This window comes from Taudactylus pleione, unplaced genomic scaffold (genome assembly GCF_031769625.1).
Source record: "Taudactylus pleione unplaced genomic scaffold, aTauple2 ptg001628l, whole genome shotgun sequence".
Lineage (NCBI taxonomy): Eukaryota > Metazoa > Chordata > Amphibia > Anura > Myobatrachidae > Taudactylus > Taudactylus pleione.
In genome coordinates, this window is record NW_028286025.1 from 2883245 (window position 1) to 2907870 (window position 24626).

General features: G+C 43.1%; 1 protein-coding gene across 2 annotated transcripts in view; it reads left to right on the forward strand.

Annotated features, from left to right (window-relative positions):
• The window catches only part of EXOC3L4 (exocyst complex component 3 like 4), a 121430-nt gene extending 97466 nt beyond the window's left edge, over positions 1-23964 (forward strand). For both annotated transcript variants that reach the window (XM_088464285.1, XM_088464286.1), the window contains exons 8-12: positions 1252-1366; positions 3245-3367; positions 19035-19187; positions 19421-19542; positions 23054-23964. In XM_088464285.1, the coding sequence (XP_088320411.1) occupies positions 1252-1366; positions 3245-3367; positions 19035-19187; positions 19421-19542; positions 23054-23231 (691 nt within the window). In that variant the 3' untranslated portion in view covers positions 23232-23964. The remainder of the gene's footprint in view (positions 1-1251; positions 1367-3244; positions 3368-19034; positions 19188-19420; positions 19543-23053) is intronic.
• Positions 23965-24626: the final 662 nt, after the last annotated feature.

A 24626-nucleotide genomic window follows, 5' to 3' on the forward strand; every position in this document is an offset into this window, starting at 1 on the left:
TGTGACCCTGCCGAGAACAGGTGTCCAGCGGCAGCTGTTCCAGAATGGGGGCCGGGCTCAGTAGCCAAGGCTATTCTATTGCATGCAGCATAGACTCAGAGCAGCACCCCGGCAATAACCCATGGCCGAAGCTTGGTGTAGAGGTGTTTTCCAGGGCTGATTCTGAGTTGCACGGATCTCTGTTCACAGACGAAAATGGCGATTTCTTCCTTACAGCGCATGCACGGATGTGAATTTAGCCATTCTTGTGGATGTCTATCCCATACTTGCCGACAATCAGCTCCAGCCTTCCGGGAGGGAGCTGATTGTCAGCTAACTGCGGGGGACGGAGCCGGTCATTGATGGCACATTGCGGGTGGAGCCACGTGATCGCGTCATCATGGCCCTGCCCCCTCTTCACAATGCCGTTATTTTCGCAGGAGGCCGCAACAACAAAAAAAGCGCCCGCCCTGATTCAGAGCGAGCGCTCGCTTTTTGCCAGCGCCTCTGAATCAAGCCCAGTGTACCATAGCTAAATATTACATTAAGGATCAGTACCAGCATGTCGAATACCTGTGATTATTGTTTTATATGACATAATACAGTGTACACTGAAATACACCATGTTCCATCTGCTAATATGGGGTCTGATTCTGAATTGCAAGCAACTGCACATCGTGCAACTTAGAGCATCTACCGAGGGCTGAATGGGTAAAAACTGGGCAACAACATGAACACACATAGGAGAGGTGTCCCGTGTGTGTGTCCTGTTCGTGTAGACAGAGGTGTGACCTATTTTGAGCTGAGTGTATGTATAATTCACTGTATTTTGCATAAGACCTTCTACTCCAAGCTTGAGGTGGGCGTACGAAGTGCAGATACCAGTGATGACGGATGCTTTCATGGCCGGAGGATTGGGGCAGTGCGGTCTCGTCGATGGCACCCGTCTCAGAATACAGGGGGATATTCGCATAGGATTTCTGATTGCTGAAGGCATTGAGGGGGAGATGTACTAAGCTCTGAAAAGTGATAAACTGGAGAGTGATAAACGACCAGCCTGTCAGCTCCCAACTGTCATGTTACAGGCTGTGTTTGAAAAATGACATTTGGGAGCTGATTGGCTGGTGGTTTATCACTCTCCACATTATCACTTTTCAGAGCTTAGTACATTGAGACCTTAGTGTGACTCAGTACCAAAGTGTTCAACTGCATGTCCAAAGAATCAGTTTAGTTTAAGATATGACAACTGAATGAATGATCTTTGTTTTGTAGACACAACACAACGCAGACAGACGCAGAGCAATGCAGACAAGCGGAGACCAGTCTCAATGACGCAATTGAAAAGTTGAAAAAAAATTTACATTTCCTTTTTATGATGGATACAAAGGTGAGGAGCATAATTCACAAAATGTCCATAAAAATCTGGGCTGATGTTTCAATATGTTGGAGTCTAAATTGGGATGACTTACCGTACTTGGTGTTGTTTATCTTCTGTACTGTAAGTTTGTCTGCTCTGCTTAATGCATTTTCCAAATCTGGGTAAGGGTGCCCTGGGGTGTGTAGCTGAGATAATAGGGTCAGTTACTCATTACCCCTGTACGTGTTTTGGCCATCCAGCAGCAACTATTATAAAAGACTACTGCTCTTTCAACCAGAACATAGGGGGAGATGTACTAAACCATGGAGGGAGATAAAGTAGAGAGAAATAATGGGGTCTAGTTACTAAGCAGTGTTAGGAGAAAGAGTGAAAAGTGATAAGAAAGTGATAAGGTGCCAGCCAATCAGCTCCCAACTGTCATTTTTCAAACACAGCCTGTGAGATGGCAGTTGGGAAATGATTGGCTGGCACCTTATCACTTTCTTATCACTTTTCACTCTGTCTCCTAACATTGCTTAGTAAATAGACCCCAAAGTACCAACCAATCAGCTCCCAAATGCAATTTTACAGGCTGATTGGTTGGTACCTTATCTCTCTCTACTTTATCTCACTCCAAGGCTTAGTAAATCTACCCCATAGTTGCCTGTGTCAGAGCCTGAAACAGTCAAAATGTCAGTTAGAAATATGTGTGAAATGTGCAACAATCATCTATTGAATAGTTCAGATCTCTATTTAAAATTGTCTCATGAACCTACATCTAAATCTCAATTGGATCTTAACACACAGTACAGACAAAAGTTTATTTTTTTCTTTGTTCCTCAGCCTATTACCCCACACTATAATCACCCCCCCCCCCCCCCTAGGATCCACAAAGCATTATGTTACTGCCCGTAACTATCCAATAATTTCTGGAATAGATTCCATTACACCTAATCATTCTTATGTAGATTATTATTTGCTGTCTCGTTGCTGAAGTTACTTCTCAATGTGTTAAATTGAGTCATACAGTAGCATGAAATGGAAAGATACTATTTTTTTTTCATTGAGATGCAAAGTCCCAAAATACTAATATTTCTCATAAAGAAATAGTTCATGTAAAAGTTGGCTAAACTGTGTGCAAACCTGGTACCCATGGTTGTCTCAAGGATCTGTAAGTGGTAATTAAAAATAAAATTACTACGTGACAATATAAATTCAATAGGATTAAAATTAAAAACTCATACCCTCTCTCTAACATGTTAGGTTCCATACCAGGGGGTAAATATACTAAAGTGAGACTTTTTTTTTTTAGAAGTGAGTTTTAAAAGTGTTGCCCATAGCAACCAATCAAATTCTACTAACATTTAACTAGCACCTTCTAGAAGATAATAGCTAGAATCTGACTGGTTGCTATGGGCAACATGACTTTTAAAACTCACTTAAAAAAACTCTCACTTTAGTAAATGTACCCCCTCTAGTAAGAACCTACTTATAGTGATTAGATTTTCTTTATATGGTAAAATGCTAAATAACTAAATTAAATGTTTGTTTTTCTTTGTGATGAAAAGTGACATTGCAATATAGAGAGAACTGATTTGTAATTGTGACGCATTTTGCAACTTAAAACTTAACAGGAAAAAAATTCCTCTCTCTCTTTTTAACCCCATATTTACTAACGTGCAGGTTTTTAGAAGTGGAGATGTTGTCCATAGCAACCAATCAGCTTTTACTTATCATTTATCTAGCACCTTCTAGAATTATAATAGCTAGAATCTGATTGGTTGCTATGGACAACCTCTCCACTTCTAAAAACTTGCATGTTACTAAATATACCCCTTAGTATCTGTTTAGAAATGACAATCTGATTGGAAAGTATCTAATTAAAAAACGAGTCTCTATCTATTGCAGCCACATTTCCAGGACCTGATAACCAAAAAATGGCTGAGCAAGAACTCTGGTCTCAGTGCAATCATGAAATCGACTGATGTGCTGTGTCAGTACCTGAAATATCTAAGCAGTCCGCATGACAAGGTAGGTGTCTCTTTATCCACAGAGTGTTCTGACATCAGTAGTAGGGAAATTCATAAACTCAATATAAAAATAGCTTTAGCTAAAGTAATTGATCGGGGTGGATTGGTGGATTTACTACAATTTTTACAAACCGTTAAGCACACTGTGCAACAATAAATAAAATCAGAAACAGAAAATCCTTTGGAGAGTATTGTTATCTGTGGTGTAAGGACAGATGAGGGCTTCTAACCAGCAGAAGATCTCAGGGATGAGTCCTGGCCTTGTGGATATAACTTTTGTATAGAAAATAGAGGAATGGACTAAAATGAGCAGTCTTAGATTTCATGACCTACAGCTCAGAGGCTGCAATTTATGTGACTTCAGTGGTTGGATCACATTTGCTTGTAGCTAAGGGATTAAACTGAACCAGTATCAGGGTAAAGTCAAAGTATGGTACAGGGTAAGCAGCCAGGAGTCTGTCACTGGTAGCAAAGAGAAAATTCAGGGACAAAACCAGGCAAATCAGCGCTGGAGATGAAGTTAGTGGTCAAAGTCTAGAAGGTTAAACCGCAATGCCAAGAACAGCCGAGCCAGTGTGCAAACACAACAATCAGGCACTGGGATGTAGTGTTCCAGCCTTATATATCCCCAGGTTGCAGGGGATTGGCTGTAGCCAGGAAGTGGGTGGAGAGCAGACACATCAAAGATAGTTCCGTATTTCTCGGCTGAAGCCTAGGATAACAGCAGCTGCTGGGGCTTAACCGGCAGTATCGATGGTCCCAGGCTTGAAAAAAACCTGGGATCAAGTCCCACGGCATTCGTAAGTGTTTTTTATTGCAAGATCATTACAGACTTGGAGGCTTATGTAATAGGTGGCGACTTCCAGTCGCTGCGGGAACCCCTTTGAGTCTTCCTGTACTTTTAAAGCAGCAATCATTTTAAAGGCAAAACCAAACTAGGTTTGCCTTTAAAATGATTGCCGCTTTAAAAACACGGGAAGACTCTCAGTAGTTTCCGCAGCGGCTGCAAGTTGCAAGCTATTACATAAGCCCCTTTATATATTCTAAAGTAAAATAGTGCATGTGGTGCAGAAAACAGTTTTGTAATGTCATCAACAACAATAGTGGAAAGGGGCCTTAGAGTTAAAACTTCAGACAAAATATGACGTTAAGTAAGTTGCGTGAAAATCCATGAGCATACTTGGTTCTATATAAAGAGGTATTAGCAGCAAAAAGAGGATGGTAATAGAAAAATGTAGAGGTCACTAGTAAGACATCAGCTTGAGCATACAGTACCTCCCAACTGTCCTGATTATGATGGGACACTGACGATTTAACTAGACAGGCTCGCTTTTTCACGGTCGGCATGTTTGGTCCAATTCGCAGGAAGTAAAGCGGTATGTGTCGGTTGCCAGTGGTAACTACAGGATGTTTTTTAGGGGTAGGTGAGCTATTTATTTGTAAGCGGTAGGTGTGCTCCTGGGGACATGGCGACACCCACTGTGATGTGGACAAGCCACTCCCACACCTGCCCCTTCTCACTATGTCACAATTTATACATTTCCAATGTTCAGAGCTATGACTTGGGTACCGTGTACAGTTCTGGATGACCTGTCTCCAAGAATACTGACTGATGGATAAAATAAAGAACACTCAAAGGCTACAATAGAATGTTGCACTTACTGCAAAACTTACCATGAAACACCTGAAGAGCTAAACTTGAATAGAATAGAGGTGTGATATGATGGAAACATACAAATATATTAAATCTATTCATAAAGTTCAGGAATGCAACATTTTTAAAAGTAAGAGGATATACAGAACAAAGGGCAGACTTTGAAATTAGAAGGAGGAATAGTAACATAAAGAATTTCAGATGTGTCCAAATTGGAGCAACACCGAACTGTAATAGTTTGGTATCTGCTGCCATAACTTGCAGCAAGTTGGATACAAAACTAACGAGGGGAGGGGAGAGGGGCAGATGGGGCTTTATAACAAATATTCTCCTTAGGTAGAGGATAAACAACAATCCTGTATTCCTCCAAAAAATATAAACAGACACGAAAAAGGCAAATTGGATAGATCATAGATTATTTTCTGCTGTCAAACTGTATGTTTCTATTAGAGATGTGTGGTTCGGTTCTCCAGAAATCCGAATCCACCTGAATTTCATGAATCAGGGTAAATCCGAGTCGCAGTTCTAATCTCCTGAGGATATCCGGGTAAATCCGGGTCGCGTTTCTGATCTTTTTGCGGTTCGGATATCGGATTTTAAATCCGAATTTCGGGGTTTTGGATTGAATAAATTACATGAGTTTAGCTGTTTTTAAAACTTTTTATCTATATTTTTTTTAAAAATCCACAACCAAAACCAAAGCACTTGAGGGTGGTTTGCAAAACCAAATCCAGATCCAAAACCTTGAAGGAGATACATTTCCAAAACCAAAACACGGGTGTCGGCGCACATCCCTAGTTTCTATGTTAGTCAATGTCATCGCCGAACATCTTCTCAGGGTAACATACAGTACTCTCTACACCTTGTATTTGCACATTCCTGAAAATATCTAAAGCATAATTACCTTAAAAAGGGAACTCTGACTTAAATAGACAGCGGAATGTTCTTGCTTCATTTTCTAGTTCCATTTTCTGAAAAAAGAAAAACAAAGCCTCAGTTCCTCTTTGGTCGAGTCTTGTAAACTCGCCTTCCCGTATGTTCACACTGGCATTGTATAGCTATCACAGTCGTCTTTTGTCTAGTCAGAACTAATAGGGATATTTATTACTTTTGCTTTGAGATTCATTAAAACATAGCAAGCGATGAGACATGCTCTCACTGTCTAGTTTGCACTAGACAGATAAACGCTCACTGCTAACTGGCTGTTACAGGCTAGTGTAAATTTGCACCTAAATGCAATGTTATTAAATAACCATCAATGAATCATCTCTTAGAACTTCTGAAACCCATCTAGAGAAATAACAGTTCTATTTATATGCAGAAGTTTGTCAACTGTATAGGGAATTAAGGAAATACTTTATATAACATATTACTACCCACAATGAATCTGCATTGCCGCAGGCTGCATGTGACTCTTGTTGACATGAATAAATGTTGGGCAATACAGTAAGAGTGGCTGTCTCGTTTTGCGGTGACGACTGAAGGGTCCAGTGAGTGGACGGGTACCAATTGATTGGGTTTCGGCTCTCCCAATGGCTTCTGCATTCAGTCCATGCTTAATAATCTGTGATGTCACTATGACATCACCATGAGAACACAGTCCTTTAGAAGTGTGGGGAAGGACAGATTAGATTAGAAGTGTGGGGAAGGACAGATTAGATTAGAAGTGTGGGGAAGGACAGAGTAGTTCTTCTGTGCAACTAACACAATTTCTTGACTTGTAATTTGCACCTGAGACCTAAATATTTTATCTGTTTTAATGTGCAGGGGAATTTCCTCAGGCCCTTTTTTATAAAAATAATTAAAGCAATAAATAATTAAATTAAATAATAATAATAAAAATAATAATAATAATTGTGTTAAAGAAAAAAATCAAAAACAACAATAAAACAAGTCTCCTCCTTCCCTAACCGGGCATTACACATAAGTGGCACCAAGTTATTTTAAAATGCATGAGCGTCACACAGAATAAGGATCACCCCGGATTGAGAACTTGACGAAAAGTACCCTCCCTTGACAAATGTCCTCCTAACCTTGGCCCTGCCCACACCCTAAGGTTACATTGTAGTAAGTACAGTAGCTGCATAGTGTGAGAGTAGAACATATAAAACTACAAAGGATACATTTGTCTTTGAATATAGTATTATTAGTATGGTATTCCTATACTCACAAGAACTTTATAATTATTAGACTTTATTTATATGACTCCACAAGGGGTCCGCACTGCAGCGCCATAAATAAAGTACAGAAACAGTATGACCAAAACTAGAATAAGTGACTAACAGTACAAAACATTGCAGGACATTGACAAGGTTTATAAACATTGCTGAATAGGCAGTCATCATACTCAAATTAGCAGCAAGGCGACAGAGTCCAAAGATTTGATGCCACTGTAGGCATGCAATGGGTAGGAGATGATGGTATAAGTCAAGGAAGAAAAGCACATGGGGGAAGAGGGCCCTGCTTGTTAGCGCTAACTGTCTAAAAGGGAGGGGCAGCCAGACAGGAGTGACACATGGGAGAGACAGCGAGCGAGGAGAATGAAACAGTAGGTAAGGCTGAGAACATGAAGGCTTTGATAAATAAGTGGGTCTTAAGAGCCTGTTTGAAGTTTTATAGAGAGTTTAAGAGAGAGTTCCAGTGGTAGGGAGCAACAAGGGCAAAATCTTGTAGGCTGGAGCTACCTGAACTACCTGACTACATTTCAGGGTAAAAATATTCACTTTTGTAGACTAAAATATAAAAAAAAAAATTCCTTGTGAAATGCTTATACAGGTTGAGTCTCCCATATCCAAAATGCTTGGGACCAAGGGTATTTTGGATATCGGAATATTCCGTATTTTGGAATAATTGCATACCATAATGAAATGTCTTAGGAATAGAGCCCAAATCTAAACACAGAATGCATTTATGTGTTATATACACCTTATACACACAGCCTGAAGGTCATTTTATACAATATTTTCAAAAATTTTGTGGCTCAAACAAATTTTGTGTACATACATGAAATTCATTTATGTTTCATATACACCTTATGCACACAGCCTATAGGTCATTTTATACTTTATTTTTTTTTTATTGTGTTCCTTAATAAAGTTTGTGTACGTTGAACCATCAAAACTCAAAAGTTTCACCATCTCAGTCATGCTAAAAATATTCCGCATTTCGGAATATTCCGTATTTCGAAATATTTGGATATGGGAGACTCAACTTGTAGCATGTTTTCTGTTTATATTAAACAATTTAAGGTCTTGTACAGATGGCGCACTCAATGTCTGTACTACGCCCTGAATTCTGGGGATTTAGCATTATGCTGTGATGAAGCTACCTGCCATACAGTACCCAGCATAATTGGCTAGTTAACAGTGTTAACCCAATGAATAAATTTGCCACAGAAGGGTGTGTCCCTGCTGACCAATAGGAAGCAGCTTGTGACTTTCTATTATTCAGCAACATCACAACCCCCTTGTCTGGGCACTAGAATTGGTCAAATCTCTGGAACAATTTTATGTTTTTTTTAAAAAAAACATTTCGCCCTTGGTAATACACTTAAAAAAATACACAAGTCCATTGATTTCAACCTTTCAGAAATTGTGATCGCATTGATCCAGAATATTGTGATAGTTGCTTTTACATTATTTATGTTGCAGATGGAGAGTGCTACTGTGCATAATCCATACTTGGGTTCTAATGGGAGGCTTTAAATCCCTAAGCAAGATGGCTGTTGACCCTATTACTGCACATGTGTGGTGCCATCTTGTCACCATTTCCAAAGTCAGCAAGCAGAGCTGAAGCGACACTTGAATTAGTACATACAGGTGTGTGTGGTCCGATGGAAGTTAAGTCAATAAGTGCAGTGGCATCAAAAGAGGGGTGATCAATGGCCAGATCAATTAAAGCAAATCCACTACCTCTCCAAATCCTCTGCCAATACACACCAAAAGGGCCCAGCCAGTAAGCCAGTGCAGCTGACACCAGTAGGGTAACATCAGCCGTGTATTAAGGAAGATTGCACCCATAATTTGTTGCAGCGAAATGCCCATTGTCCTGCCGTTCATTGCCACCACCCAAATGTGACAAGATAGGGAGGGAGGGAAAGTCCAGAAAAAAAGAGGCAGAGCTCTGCCTAATATTCAACTAAGAAGGATCAAACTCCTCCCCCCACTGTGACACCCTAACCACCCATAGGCTGACATATCTAAACAGGGGTTTACAATCGTTCTTGCACATAAAGGACCTCATTCAGAGCCGCTCGCAAAATGCGAGCTCTCGCTCTGAATGAGAGCGGCCGCTTCTGTGTAATGACCCAGCCTTCTGGCCGCTCGCTAAGCTGTGGGTGACCACCCACAGCTTTAGCGAGCGGCCAGGTTGATGGTCGCGATGGTCAAGACCATCGCGACCATCAGGGCTTGCGACGAGACCCTTGTGGTAGGGTCTCGTCTGCCACAAGCCCCAGTGAGCTTTCGGCTCTAATAGAGCCGGAAGCTCACCACTGACATCACTGATGTCACGAGTGATGTCAGTGGGGCCGCCCTTGACGGCAGGCATTCCTTCGGGAACGCCTCCGTTTGGCCAGCCACCCCCCCCCACCCCGCCTACAAAACGGTGCGAGCTGTCGATCACCATCGACACCCGCCCCTTTTGTAGTGAGCCCCGGAGCGAGAGAATTTCTCTCTCCCTCCGGAGCTTGTGCACGCGCAGTGCGGCCGCTGCGCGTGTGCAGGGCCTCAACATCGACCCACTTGCGAGCGGATCTGAATGAGACCCAAAGTGCACTCTCTCCTCATAATAGGTGATTTTGGTGAAAGAAAATCAGCACTATTGCTGTATAATAAATAGACACGAAAAACTATCTATGCTGGACAGGCCCATAGATGTTAGACGGTGACCCTTAATTGAGCTAACGGCCACATTAAGTCTAAGAAATATAGAAAAGGTCTCGATAACTCTGTGCTGCCTACATTTTGACAGTTCTATGGAAACAACAAATGTTTTTATCAGGACGACAATGCCATCTGTCATGTTTCCAGGGCGACGCTGGACTGGTATACAGAAAATTCGGTGATCCGGATGGACTGACCAGCTCAGAGTCCAGATCTTAACCCCATTGAGAACCTCTGGGACGTTGGAGCGATGAGTACGTTCTAGGCCGACTCCACCATCTTCAGTGTCACAGTTGGTCCCTGTACTTAGGGCAGAATGGCAGAACATACCGCCTGCTGCTGTCCAGGGATTTGTGGACAGTTTGCTAAGAAGGGCGTCTGCAGTAATCACTGGTGCACCTACAAAGTACTGACGACAATAACATCTTGTTGATCTTTTTGCTGTCAGTGTCCAATCTCTTTTGTCTACATAGTGTACATACTGAATAAAAGTATATTTAAAGTGAGCAGCAGAAAAAGTTTAAAAAGAGAAGTTCATCCATACACACCTGTGCATCCAATACAAAATGGTGGGGATCTGAAAGGAAACAGGCGTAGGGAGAATGACTGTAGAGGAACAGTAAGCGGACATCTGTGAATGTTATTTACATCAGATTCATACGAATGCTATTGGCAAGTAAGTGGCTCTTTCAGAGGCAGCTGGTGCTCGATGCTGAATAAGCTTCATCCCTATGTTATTAGCTTCCTGTGCTGATGACTCCGTTCTAGTCTACAATATCACAGGTCACTGACCCATGTCCATCAGCATCAGCATTGCCCCTCCAGCATAACACACAGCAGAAATGATATCATTGGCAACATGAAGTTAAAGTTTATGTTGTGGAAGGGGTGACATACTTTATAACTTAAAGGTAGTATTAATAGTACTAACAATAATGGTAGTAGTAATAATAATAATAATAATAATAATAATAATTACAAATAAAAAATATTCCCAGTAGGGGGTGCTTGGCTTAATGTGAACCAGAGCAAAAGTTCCCCCAATTAATATCTGATAAGACCGGGCGTTCTGTGCCCATATCAGGTAATGGGCCTATTTCAGAGCCACATGCGATGCCAACAACCACCTAGTTGAACGATTTTCTGCTACTGCGCATGGGCAGAAAACCCTAAGAACTCCTGCGGCGCATGCATTACTCAGAGTGTACACACAGAGGCGCTGTTGCATTTGAGACTCACAGTAACAGAAATATCTTGGATACATGATGGACGTTCCTGGGTGGTGAACGGGAGGTGGCTTAGCGCACGCCAGAGATGGTCTGTCTTAAGGGACGTGTTATGGGAGTCTCGCGGGCTCATAGGTGATAGTGGTTGCATATAGAGATGCTCTACTGCTCACATAGGAGACCATACACGAAGGGAGAAACTGCGCCTGCCATAGGGCTGGTACAAGTTTTGATGATACGACCGGTGGTGCGTTTAAAGACGCACCAATCAGTGTTTCAGCACCGCCTATGGACACTGACAGTGGTAGTCTCAGTCCTGGCACATTCGGATGCACAGATGTACACCAGGGAATATATATAGCGGCATTTGCATAAAGTCACAGAGGTGCAACCGCCAATTACAGATGTGCAGGTTCGGTTTCATTCGGTTTTACTCGGTTATGTTCAGATCTCAAAAACTGAATCATATTGGCTATCCGGCTCTCGCGTGTTTTGGCAGCCAATAAGATGCAAATTAATCCGTATTTGTGGCATTTTGGTGAAAATAGCCGAATAAAACCGAACCCGCACATCTCTACCACTAATATAGACACAGCCCTGTTCTCATCTGCTTCCACCTCCGAATCAGCCCCCATATGTCCATACGAGGCCTCTTACGTGTCCTGTATAAGGTTTTGTATCACAGGGGCTAGGGGTATATCGTCCATTGTTGGGAACAGAACCAGAGGTTACAGTACCAGCCAGCCAGTAAGGTTTTCCTGTTTGCTCAGACTGTCTGACATGCTGAGGTTTCTCTGAGGTTACTGTTATACACCTGCTTCCTGTATAGCTTCCGTGCAGGTATCACAAAGGCTGTGGTTACTGTTATATACCTGCTTCCTGTATAGCTTCCGTGCAGGTATCACAAAGGCTGTGGTTACTGTTATACACCTGCTTCCTGCATAGCGTCCGTGCAGGTATCACAAGGGCTGCAGTCACTGAAACATGTCTTACTTTTCGCTACGTATTTTGCATTTATTTCATTCTTTTGTATTGTACCACCTGAGCTTTGTTTGTATGTCCCCCTTCCTATAGATAAGCTGTTATTAGCAGAGTTGCAGAGGTATACAAAATCCATGTACCCTGTAGTATGAGTATAGTTATTTATTTACTGGTATTTCTGACCCTTTATTTGCCAGGTCACTAGTTATTTGGCCAAACTTTTTTTTTCCATTTTCCCTTTTCAGTCCTCCTTCTCCCTCTCACTGTCTCTCTCCTCTCTGTTCCTTCTTTTCACCCACCCCACATTTGTCTCTCTCCCTTTCATCTCTACCCCTCCCAATCTGACGCTCTCATCTCTGTCCCCATCTGTCTCTTTCTCTCGAGTCAAATCTGTCACCCCATCTTGCCCCCCTTTCACTCTGTTACCCTCTGTCTCCCTCTCCATGATCTTTGTTACCCCCCCCCCGTCCTCTAGGTCTTGTCTCTTTTCTCCATCCTCCCTCTGTCCCCATTTCCCCCCTCTCTCCCATCTCTCTTTCACTCTCTCTTTCATCTCTGCTCCTCTCCCACATCTGTCTATCTTCTATATGCCCCCTCTCCCCCCCCCCCCCGTCTCCCTCTCTCTGATCTAGAGTGATTTAGCTCCCAGCTTCTCGCTCCACAGTTTACACAGTAATAACATAAAGGGAGGGATGCAGCAAAGGTAGAAATGTGGTCAAAGCCTGAAAATACGGGTTTGGCCACATGTCTCACTCCAGGGCTTGGTTGTGGTGGGTAACGCCATCTTCCCGATGGCGTAACACTATAGAAGCCTATGGGCTTCTAAAGGGGAAAGTGTTGAGAGGGATCGAATCGGATCCCTCCCAGCACCCTCTGCGGCGTGTGTGTCCTTTTGCACACACGCAGAAGGATGCCAGAGGGTCTTCCGGGTCATAGACCTGACCCTCCATCGCAAAGGGACGCTCTTACCACCAGAGCAGTCCTTTTTCGAATTCCTACATGCATACTGGCGTTACCAATGTTGGCATGCACGCAAAGAGCGGCAGGATGCATCTCGCCCTAAATGGGATTCCCAAAAATAATGTGGCGATACAGACCGCCCGGAAAAGTGGGCGAGTATCCCAGAGCTGGCCATCAACTGCCCCAAGCCGCCTACTCATCAGGTGAAGTAGGCGGTCAGGGCGGCAGAGCAGATGGATCACTCTGAATTGCGTCACTGTAGCCACGCCCCTGCTGTACATTGCCAGTAATCTATGCATTGTATAGTGGGGGAGTGGCCACGATAAAAGCAGTCTTGCTGCCACCCCCACCCAATACCTGCGCAGAGGGGGCAGTCAGAAAGTCGGCAACTATGACATTATATGAAAATAATGGCCCTCATTCAGAGCCGCTCGCAATTAGCGCTCGCTCGTTCATAAAAAGGGGGTGGCTATTCAAATGAACCGTTCGCTCTTTGCGGTCTGTTGCCGCCTCCATGTCTGAACGAGCGAGCAAAACATACGCTCGTTTATTTGATAAAAACGCCCCCTGGCCGCTCGCATCATACGTCATGTCCGCTATTTATTAGATTAATCGAGTACATCGAACAGCGTATGAACTGCTCGCTATTCTTGTGGTTGGTTTTTTCAACCACAATCTTGCGAGCTGTTCTGGCTATAAAATAACCCAGTGACGTGGTCAATGACGCTGCTGTATTAATTATGCACACCCATAAAACGCCCGTTTTGACCTTTAAGCACGCCTGCGTTCGGATCTCCACTCCCCATTTTCAAACACCTTCCCCTGTTACCACCCACATACGCCTCATTCTGTCACTCAAAATAGCAGGCATTCGCTATATTGCGAGCACACGAATTTCGGCCGCACTGACTGGTTCGCGCATGCGTATAACGATCCGTACGCAAACTCAGATGTGCGAACTTCGCTCGGAACGAGCGTACTGCCGCTAGCGAGTGGCTCTGAATGAGGGCCAATGGCCCTCATTCAGAGCCGCTCGCAATTAGCGCTCGCTCGTTCATAAAAAGGGGGTGGCTATTCAAATGAACCGTTCGCTCTTTGCGGTCTGTTGCCGCCTCCATGTCTGAACGAGCGAGCAAAACATACGCTCGTTTATTTGATAAAAACGCCCCCTGGCCGCTCGCATCATACGTCATGTCCGCTATTTATTAGATTAATCGAGTACATCGAACAGCGTATGAACTGCTCGCTATTCTTGTGGTTGGTTTTTTCAACCACAATATTGCGAGCAGTTCTGGCTATAAAATAACCCAGTGACGTGGTCAATGACGCTGCTGTTTTAATTATGCACACCCATAAAACGCCCGTTTTGACCTTTAAGCACGCCTACGTTCGGATCTCCACTCCCCGTTTTCAAGAACCTTCCCCTGTTACCACCCACATACGCCTCATTCTGTCACTCAAAATAGCAGGCACTCACTATATAGCGTACAAATGATTTTCGGCCGCACTGACTGGTTCGCGCATGCGTACTAAAAACCGTACGCATGCGCAGATGTGCGAGCATCGCTCGGAACGAGCGTACTGCCGATAGCGAGTGGCTCTGAATGAGGGCCAATGTTCTCTGTAAAAATTGCTGTCTCAGTACCTTTTAGTAAATTGTTGTAGAAAAATAAGGTATAAATGGAAAAGTTCTAGAATTTGGAGGCCTAAGTAGTTTTTTCCATAAAATTATGCAGAAACTGCAGTACTAATGGCACAATGCTGGAGATTTACAGAAGTCTCTGGCAAAGTGCTAATTAGCACTTCACATCGCAGTCTCCATTATTATCAATGGGGACTACGATCTGACGCCTATGCGCTAAACTCCAAAAAGCGATGATTTTCGGAGTTTAGCCTCGGCAGTTTACACCATCTTTACATGGTGTCAATTACTGTTTGCCTATGGGGGCTCCCGGTGCAGGAGAGAGATCTTTCTATCTCTTTCCCGCAGCCCCCTGGCCAGTCCCGGAAGCTGACGCTGTGCGCATGCGTAGTGTCAGCTTCCCCCCAGGTAAGTCTTTCATTTCTGTGAAAGACTTCTCCTAAATGCCGGGGATATAACTCGCGCGGACAGCGGTTACCGCGACGGAGGGTTAGGTTTAGGCACTAACGGGGAGGGTTAGGGTGTAGAAACAGAGGGTTAGGGGGAGAAGGGGGGAGGGTTACTATGCTTACCGGACCCTTGTCGGGATCCTGAGCATCGGGATGCCGATGTCGGTATGTTGACAGCAGGCATCCCAACTGCCGGGATTTCATACCCATTCCCCGTGTACCTAGTGTTCTTAACAGATGTATTTCCTTCTTTGCACCTATTGCAACGTGTGAATTCCACCTTACATGGTAAAGTGTACCCTACTGTGTACTCATTGTGTCCAGCAATTGTATTTGACTCTCAGCATCTACCAAATTGTGTGACACCCATCCATTTGCGATTGTACCTACACACTAATCACCAACCTCTCTTGTTGTTACACTATTGTTTTGTTATTTACTTTAGATCCCCATTGGGATTTATCTTTTCTATACTTTATACCTTCCTTGGACTCTCATTGGGCGGGATGTACTAAGCATCGCACGCCACTTATCGGGTAAATACCAGCATTGATTACTGTACATCAGTTTGTAACTAGAAATGCAATTAAAATTGGAAATTACAGGTCTACCGATAAGAGCTGTCCTATGCGATAGAGAGATTTCGGGGAAGTTTATGATCCAGAAGTCATTCAGTGCACGCGCATAATGGTGGGTGCTGCCGAGGACACTGGGAGTGATCTGATTGGATCCCTCTCAGTGCAAGACGCGAAAAGAAGCCCATAGGCTTCCAGTGGGCAATGCCCACCAGGTCCAAGCTCCGGAATGTATTGCATACATTTTTAGATGTTTATTTTTAACTGTAAAACCACTGGCATTGCTTAATACAGCCCTTATCTACAGTGATTTACAGGATAGTTCCTTATATAAATTGTTGTAACCACGGAAACACTGGCTGTTACATTTTGAATACCTTCTTTACATGTTTTATGTGCCATTTTGACTGGCCAATAGGATGGATGATATTTGATTTTAACATATATCAATAAAGATTATATTTTATTATTGTTAATTAGGGATGTGCGCCGACCCCCGTGTTTTGGTTTTGGATCTGTATCTCCTTCTAGGTTTTGGATCTGGATTTGGTTTTGCAAACCACCCTCAAGCATTTTGGTTTTGGATCTTTTAAATAAAAAATAGATAAAAAGTTTCAAAAACATCTAAAATCATGTCATTTATGCAATCCATAAACCGAACTTCGGATTTAAAATCTGAATTCCGAACGGCAAAATGATCAGAACCACGACCCAGATTTACCCGGATCTCCTCAGGAGATTAGAACTGCGACTCGGATTTACCCGGATTCACGAAATTCGGGTGGATTCGGATTTCTGGAGAACCGAACCGCACATGTCTACTGTTAATTATATTAAGAGTGCCACAGCACAAGAGTCTTCTTTTCTCCTTGTGTTCTGTCAACGATTGCCCTCTTGACTGTAGAAAGCACCACCAATGTATGTTATCACCCAATGGTAAGATTGACCTTTGTTGGTTCTACAAATGAATACACAGATTCAGAAGTGACTTTATATGACAGGTTCTGTGTGGAATCAAAAGTCCCCCTTTCTCTGGCTGATTTTAGTGAAGATGTAAATTAGTTTACTCTGTCACTCGCACAAATTCTTTCAGCAGAGGTCAGATTTCTCAGGCAATGGGGAGTGCGGGGTTTTTATCACTACTGTGTGTACTCCTTGGTACTAGTTTCACATAACTAGTTCCCTAAGAAGGGTAACTGCCTTTTCAATACCACCAGGGTTAGGTGACAGATTGCTTGCCAAAAAGGGCTATTGCAGTAACACTCAGGACAGGAGATCTGGGCTTTGGGACACTCTAGCTGCAGTGGTCAAAATCCCAAACACACAATATTGGGATCTAAGGGTCAGGATGTAGTTTGAGGTAGAACCTGTGTCAGTACAAGTGATTTTAATCACCGTCGCCCGTCATAAAGGGTGCTGGGCTTGCAGACCTACCAACTGCTCAGAGCTGTCATTTACTCAGATACATTACTGTACATCACATACAATAGGTCACACATACTGTAGATCAATAGAATATAGGTATTACACACAAAAGTTTTGAAATATCATAGTTTGGGACAAGATAAAGTGAATGATCATGACACTTGAAGAGACCCTAATCTAATTATTTCTGGCCAAAGGAGTTTTAGGCAATATTTTAGGATCTGTGGAGCTCTCAAATGCACAATAAAATGAGTTGATTGCTGTGACAAGAGGGCATCTCTGAGTAAATGATCAGGGCAAGGTGACAGAAAACAGGACATTGACATGTTGACAGTTGACTAAATCAATTCAAATATTATTATGGTCTGATAACAGTAACATATTATTTTAATAATTATCCTGATTAAGCTACAGTATAATCATGACCAAAAAGCCTCTATCGGTGAAAATGTAAAGTGGCGCTAACATTCAATGTATAGCCCGGTGTGGTGTTTACACTACATGTTAGTGCCGCTTTAAGTTTTCAGCTTGAACTTTCCCGTGAAGAGATGGCTTACAAAGATACTGCTATAAGCTTGAGACCTTGCTTTAAATCGCTGGGTCTGTCCCTTTCATTGTACAACTTACGTTGTCACCATGTGTCCCAGGGACAAATATATATTACTTAGCAGCTCAGATGGAGAGTTATACCTGAATAATTATATGTACAGTGCTGTATAGATTGTGCGCAATATAGAAAATATAATGCATTAAATAAATTCCAGTGTTCTACATCTAAAACAACTGCAATAAACGGCTTCACCAACATACACAATATACTGTACCTGCCTACAGACTTCTGACTGGGCAGGTGCTGGTGCCACATCCTACTGCCAGCGACCAGCAACTCTCAGTGACAAAGACAAGTGTTTGCTGAGTGAAGAAGTTCATTGCAAGTCCTGGCTGTGTGCCTGATTCTGTATGGATCGCAATTCTGCTTATACGCACGCAGCGCAGTTGCTAATATCAGTGGTAATATTTAAATGTTTGCAGTCGCAATGCGATCTCAACCTAACATAAGGATGCCCACTTCCCCTTACTCACATCCGTGTACATTTGGCAACATAGCGAAGCAATCTGTAACATCGAGTAACATCGGACACATACGCACAGTTAAGGCAGGTCAGAGCTCACTCAGGAATTGCTAACTTCAGCGCACGCTATGAGGCCTCAGCCTGCGTATTGGATTGCAGTGGCTAATTTATGCACACCCCTGCAACGCCGTCCCAATGCACTGGCTTGCCTGTGTTCGCCCGACCACCCTACCATCACTAACTACAAATGGCACTTCCTTTCAATCACTCTACAATGGGTCTGCGTACACACTGCGATCTCATTCCCGATCGCAGACGCGCACTGTTATGCATATGCATGCGCAGAACGCTAAAATCGTATGACTGCGTGCGTCTTAGCACATGGCGTCCTTGCTGAATCAGGCCCTGTGTGCGTGTGTGCGTGTTTGTGTAAAAATGTGTCATTTTGCAATAATAAATGTGCTAAAAGATTAGGGGGTATGTTTACTAAGATGGGAGTTCTATTAAGAAGTGATGTTGCCCATAGCAACCAATCAGATTCTAGGTATTATCTTCTAGAAGGTGCTAGATAAATGAGAAGTAGAATCTGATTGGTTGCTATGGGCAACATCACTTCTTAAGTAGAACTCCCATCTTAGTAACTTTACCCCTAGTAGTTTTTCCAATTTCTGATTGTTAACTTTCAGTTACATCATTGGCTCATGAATCTCAGCTGAATTGCAAATACCTGTATTCAAGATATTTTGCAGTCCCCATTTACTCATATGCCTTTTTTTATGTGTTAATGATTTAATCAACAGGATTTTGCAGGGGACATCCACAAGTACTTAGTGAAAGAATACATCTCGCAGATTATGAAGAGGAAAATGAGCCTAAGTCATTTGAGACGAAAGAAAGCAGCCCAGCAAATGAGAGCAGAGGGTGATTTGCTGAACAGGGCGGCAGAAGAGCTGGTGCGTACTGGGAAGACTGGGAGGGAGCACTGGTAACACCGGGAGGGAATAGTGGCAGCTGTTAGATATACAGACTGCTGTGATGAGCGCCTATACAGACACAGATGTACATGGCAGTTAGGAGCTGATTGGCTGGTACCTTATCACCGTTCACTTTATCTTCCTAACACATCTTAGTAAATAGACCCCCTAGTCCCAGTTTTCAAATCCTATGTATATTATTTTTATTTAAGGGATCTGATAAGGAAAGCTTATGTCACGCCATACATTGTATCTCTGATATCATCGGCTCTAAGAAAAAGGATGAAATTAAACCCAAACTGGACCAGATGTTTCAACTTTATCCAGATGTCAGGTAAATCATGTTGGAATAAGTTGGAGTTGATGTTACAGATATACTAGAAAACACATCCTCATTTTTCACTTCTCAGTCATTAGATACATTTCTAAGACATACTTCTTATGTGTGATTAGAGGGCCTGATTCATTACGGATCACTATTGCGTACGCAGACGGACGATTGTTGCGTACTGCGCATGCATTGCAGTGCGCGAAGAAACCACTGCCATCGCACTGCGCAGACCCTTCGCAGGGAGATTGGCAGGAAGTGAGCGTTTGGGGGTGTTGACGGGGGAGTGGTCGGCGAAACGCAGGCGTGTCAGTGCATTTGAACGCCGTTACAGGGGCGTGCATAAATTAGCCACAGCGTCGGCATACGCAGTCTGAGCTCTCACTGCGTACCGGAAGGTTAGCAATTTCTGAGTAAGGTCTGACCTTTTGTAATTGTGCGTGAGTCGATGTTACCGATATTTTTTCAGACTTGCAAAGTATTACGGATGTGAGAAAGGGGCAGTGGGTGTCTTTATGTTGGGCTGCGACGGCATTGCGATTGCAAACATTAGTATATTTTCGCAGTGGGTCTGTGTGCGTAATTGTAGCTGCGATCGCAATAGGGATCCGTAATGAATCAGGGCCCAAAGTTCTTAAATGAAAAAGTTTTTATACAATGAGGACTTCACTAATTGTTGGCTTGATAAAACTTCCTGTGTGATTTTTTCTTCCCAATAACTGGGATTTATACATTCACAACGAAAAAGTGAGGATGAGATATGGGTGTTAGCACTCCGTGGATAATATAAATGACAGCAATAAGTGGGGGGAAATAAATTGGAAATCAAAGTAAGAAATAGATCACTTCCCTTGAACTGGTGGCTTTGTTTTCATATAGATATAAAATAAAAGCATATATCATAGTGTATCTCTTTAAAACATCTAGAAACAAAAATGTCTAAATCAACTTGTTCAGGGGTATCAGACCTAGGGCTGTAACAAGGCTTAAATGAGCCCTGTACCGGCCACGTCCCCTTAGCGCCCAACATAATGAAATCAGATGGGGATTGTGCGTGTGTAAGGGGAATCCCGCGCCGTCCACTGATTTTACACCGGCCGCAACAGTTATCATTAGTATCTGTACTTACACTAACCTGATGCTAGTGGTAGGAGACACGTCAAAATCAGGCTTCCCGTCCCTGTACGCTTTACTCCAAACAGAGCTTCAGATGGAATCAGTATGTCGTACCGCCGGACCTAAGCCCGGTGGATGAAATTCCGATGCCGGAAGGCCGGCAGCAGAAGATCCTGACAGAGATAAGTAAACCACCTAACCCTAACCCTTTCCCCTCCCCTAACCCTCCTTTTACGGGTGGCTAACCCTAACCTCCCCCCCATAGTGCCTAACCCTAACCTCCCCCCCATAGTGCCTAACCCTAACCTCCCCCCCATAGTGCCTAACCCTAACCTCCCCCATGGCACTCCCACGAGACAGGGTGGTTAGGTGTGATCGAATTATCACTGCACAGCTCACACCCTGAAACACTTTATTTCACGGAAAGACAGATCCGGACAAATTGCGTCCTGATCAGAGTAGGAAGGACATGTGCGAAAATGCGTAAATGCACTTCTGCGCATGCCCTGTATGCAAAAACTCACCATTTGCGTCCATTATGACAGATATGTCTGATTTAGTATCTGACACTTTATGTTGACTTCTGAGAGTATGCATAGACCTTTAGCAGGTAATCATATACAGAAAATGGGTGGGCTTCATAGCGCAAAAATAAATACTGTTCGATTTTGAGTGGGTTTCGGTTTTATGTTTGATTTGACATTCGGTTTTTGCCTTTAGTAAATCTCGAAAGACAAAATCGAAAGAAAACTGAATGCAAAACGAATGTGAAATCACACAAAACTCAAAATCGAACATTAGTAAATATACCCCTAAAATTCGGTATCAGTATGAAATCTCGACACTGGCAGCCCGAAGGTTCAAAATCCTGACAGCGGAGGTAAGAATACTATCCCTAACCCTCCCCCCCAACCGTAATCCTCCCTTAGGGGTGCCTGACCCTAACCTCCCCCCCTAGTGCCTAACCCTAACCTCCCCCCTGGTGCCTAACCCTAACCTCCGCACCCTATACCTAACCCTCCCGGGGGGATGCCTAACCCTAACCTCCCCCTAGTGCCTAAACCTAACCCCCCCTTCACCTAGCCTAACCCTAACCTTCCCCAGGGGGGTGCCTATCCCTAAGTACCCCCGGGATCCCTAAACCTAATTCCCCTATCCCGGCTAAGTGTATACTTACCCACGGCTGAGGATGATCGGTCCGGCTTCCTGTTGCCGTTCCGGCATCGGGATTAACATAGGTGTCTGTATTTCGACGCCTATGTTAAATTCCTTGCTGGGATTCCTGTGTGGGGATTGATGATAGCTGCCGATCTCATAACTACATCCCCTAAAATTCATAGATGAACTAGAGGAGTCTGATGAACAGGGACCACTGTGGTTTTGGAGCTTCTCATACTGGTCTGTAGTGATAATGGTTGCTTCAGTCAAAGTATAAAAGCTGCACTGATCTTACAGATGTGTCCTCATGCACTTAGCGTCTATACGCCCTACGGTGTGAGACACCTGGCGCAACAGAGCTGCTCCGAGAGGAGTGGCGTACCATCTTTTTATTTACACGTTTGCTCTTATTCGCAACGCAGCAGCAACGAAACACCAGTAACAGTGTACTAGAGACGCTGGGCTGCGACCTCAGTCGCACAGGATTTAGTTTTAAACAAGTATAGAAGCACAGTCACAGATGAAGCTCAACAGAACTTGGCACTCGAGAAATCTGTGGCTTTGTGGCACTTCGTATAGAGAATCCGACTCAGTCGCACACAGATAATCAAATGTTGTATATCATAATGATCAGTGCAAGCTCGCAGGGTAGTTCTCCCAGTTTTATATATGTGAATAAGATGCACGTTTTGACCGAAAAAGACGCTCAATGCTTCCGAGTCGCCCGGAACCTGGTGAACCGATATATAGGTTGTTTGGCGCAACTGAAACCAAAGTGTATAAGGACACATCTGTATGTCGGCCAAGCTGATTAACCCACTGTGGTGGCAAAACCACCAATCAACTACATGGACAAAATTCAGTGCTACAGTTGTACTACATTACATTACATAGTTCTCCAAACTTTTATGGCTATAGAACAAACCATTGCCAGCTAACTCCAGGCTAGTAGCTCCAGAACCACAGATGTCATTTGCATTTGACCCCTACAGTTGTACCAATGGGAGTTTTAGTCACAAAATATTTTTTATTCTTGAAGGTCAACTCTGCCATTGGGCAATTATATGTGTTTATTTCCGAACGGAGTAAAAAAAGAAAAAAAAGATTCTATAATTACACTTAAAGTAGAGAATATTGAATGTAAACAGAGGTCTAAAATAAGGACTGCAGAAGGATAGCCTACTCTATATAAATGCATATGAAAATAATTCAGTCAAATCTTCCGTTCACATTTCCCTTACAGTGAGGAGCACATTTTGTGCATTTTACATCTCCATGGTATGAGAAAAAGCAATACACTTCTAGAACATTTCCAGAAGCTGCAGAACAATCACCAGCCGCAGGATGGACCAGTGGAAAAACTGTTTGCCGAGATTAAGTGCCCTTCGCAAGTTGCCTGTTTTGCCCTCTGTCTCCGTTAGGTTATCAGCAATCAGTACCCATTAAAATCCACTTACTGTATTTTCTCCAGATGTATGAGCTTCCCCAGATACATTCCTCTAGAACGTTGGACATTTTTGCAAATTGGATCAAGTTTGGATGGGCAAGTGTTTTGTGGTGGAAGACACTTCGACAATATCATCTTGTGATGTGTGTATAGGAAAGCAAATGACATAGGAACACGTGTACAGAGAGACAAGCAGGTGTATGTATGGGCAGCCCTGTACATGGGATCACATGCACGGAAATTGCTCCTGCAAGGCGAGCGAGTGTAGGTATAGAAAGACCTGTACATAGAAACATATGACAGAGATTGCTACTGCAGGTCGAGCAGGAGTTAACGCCACAACACCGATATTTCCCGACTGAGTAAGCACAATATTAAGAAAATCAGCAATGCTCAGGTTTATTGTTTAAAAGATGTTGATTTAAAACAGTATTTCCTCCTCAGGATACTCTACTGCCATTCGTCTAACTTCAGTAGATTACTTTAAATTGCCTCTTTCAAGAGATCACTATTAAACTATATTATGATTACAAAAACAAATGGCTAATTTGTTACTACACGGTACAGCAATATGTATTTATTCTATATTCAACATATTTGTTAATTAAACCTTTGCCAAACAAACTACCGCAAATTGCAGCAATTTAGTTGTAAGTCTTAGGTATTGTATTCTTCAGTAGTGCTGTTATTCTTGTGATTCTTTTATTGTACTAGATAATAAAGCTGTGTCTTAGGAAATGACCGTGCTAGTCCAGTTACAGCAGAATTTTTTGGAATCCTCTTTCCTGTGCACTGGTTATTGCTGAGTCACTTTTTGACAGTTATCACAACACAGGATATTGCTGTAGTCCTGGTTGCCGCTAAGGCGAGAATGGCTTCGTAAGTTAACTCTCCAATCGCTCCATGCCTGTGTAAACTGTCACGCAACAGGAAGCCGTGCTTGCATTCACGCTTCCTGTATATTGTGTTTTTGTAGCCATTTATTCAAATTATATCACTTTAGGGTCAACATTGTTTTGGTAACCTACTATTAATCTAGTGGTGCAAAATATTCACTCATTGACCCTGCACAGCGTTAGAGAATCTAAAATTTGCTACAAGGAAAGAATTAGGGCCTGATCCAGAGTCACCAGTCCCGGAGATATGTACAGATGTGTAATATTCACTACTGCTTCTATTACTACAGTTCTCAGTCCAAAGGTATGACAGAGGGTTCCTTCGTGTGCTGAATTGGTCAGAGTCCATTCTTGTGCTGTGACCTATTACACTATAGGAGCGTACACACTAGACGATATGCTCCCTGAGCGATATCGTCTAGTGTGTCCCCGGCAGGCTGTGCTCAGTGTCGATCATGACATTGAGCACACCC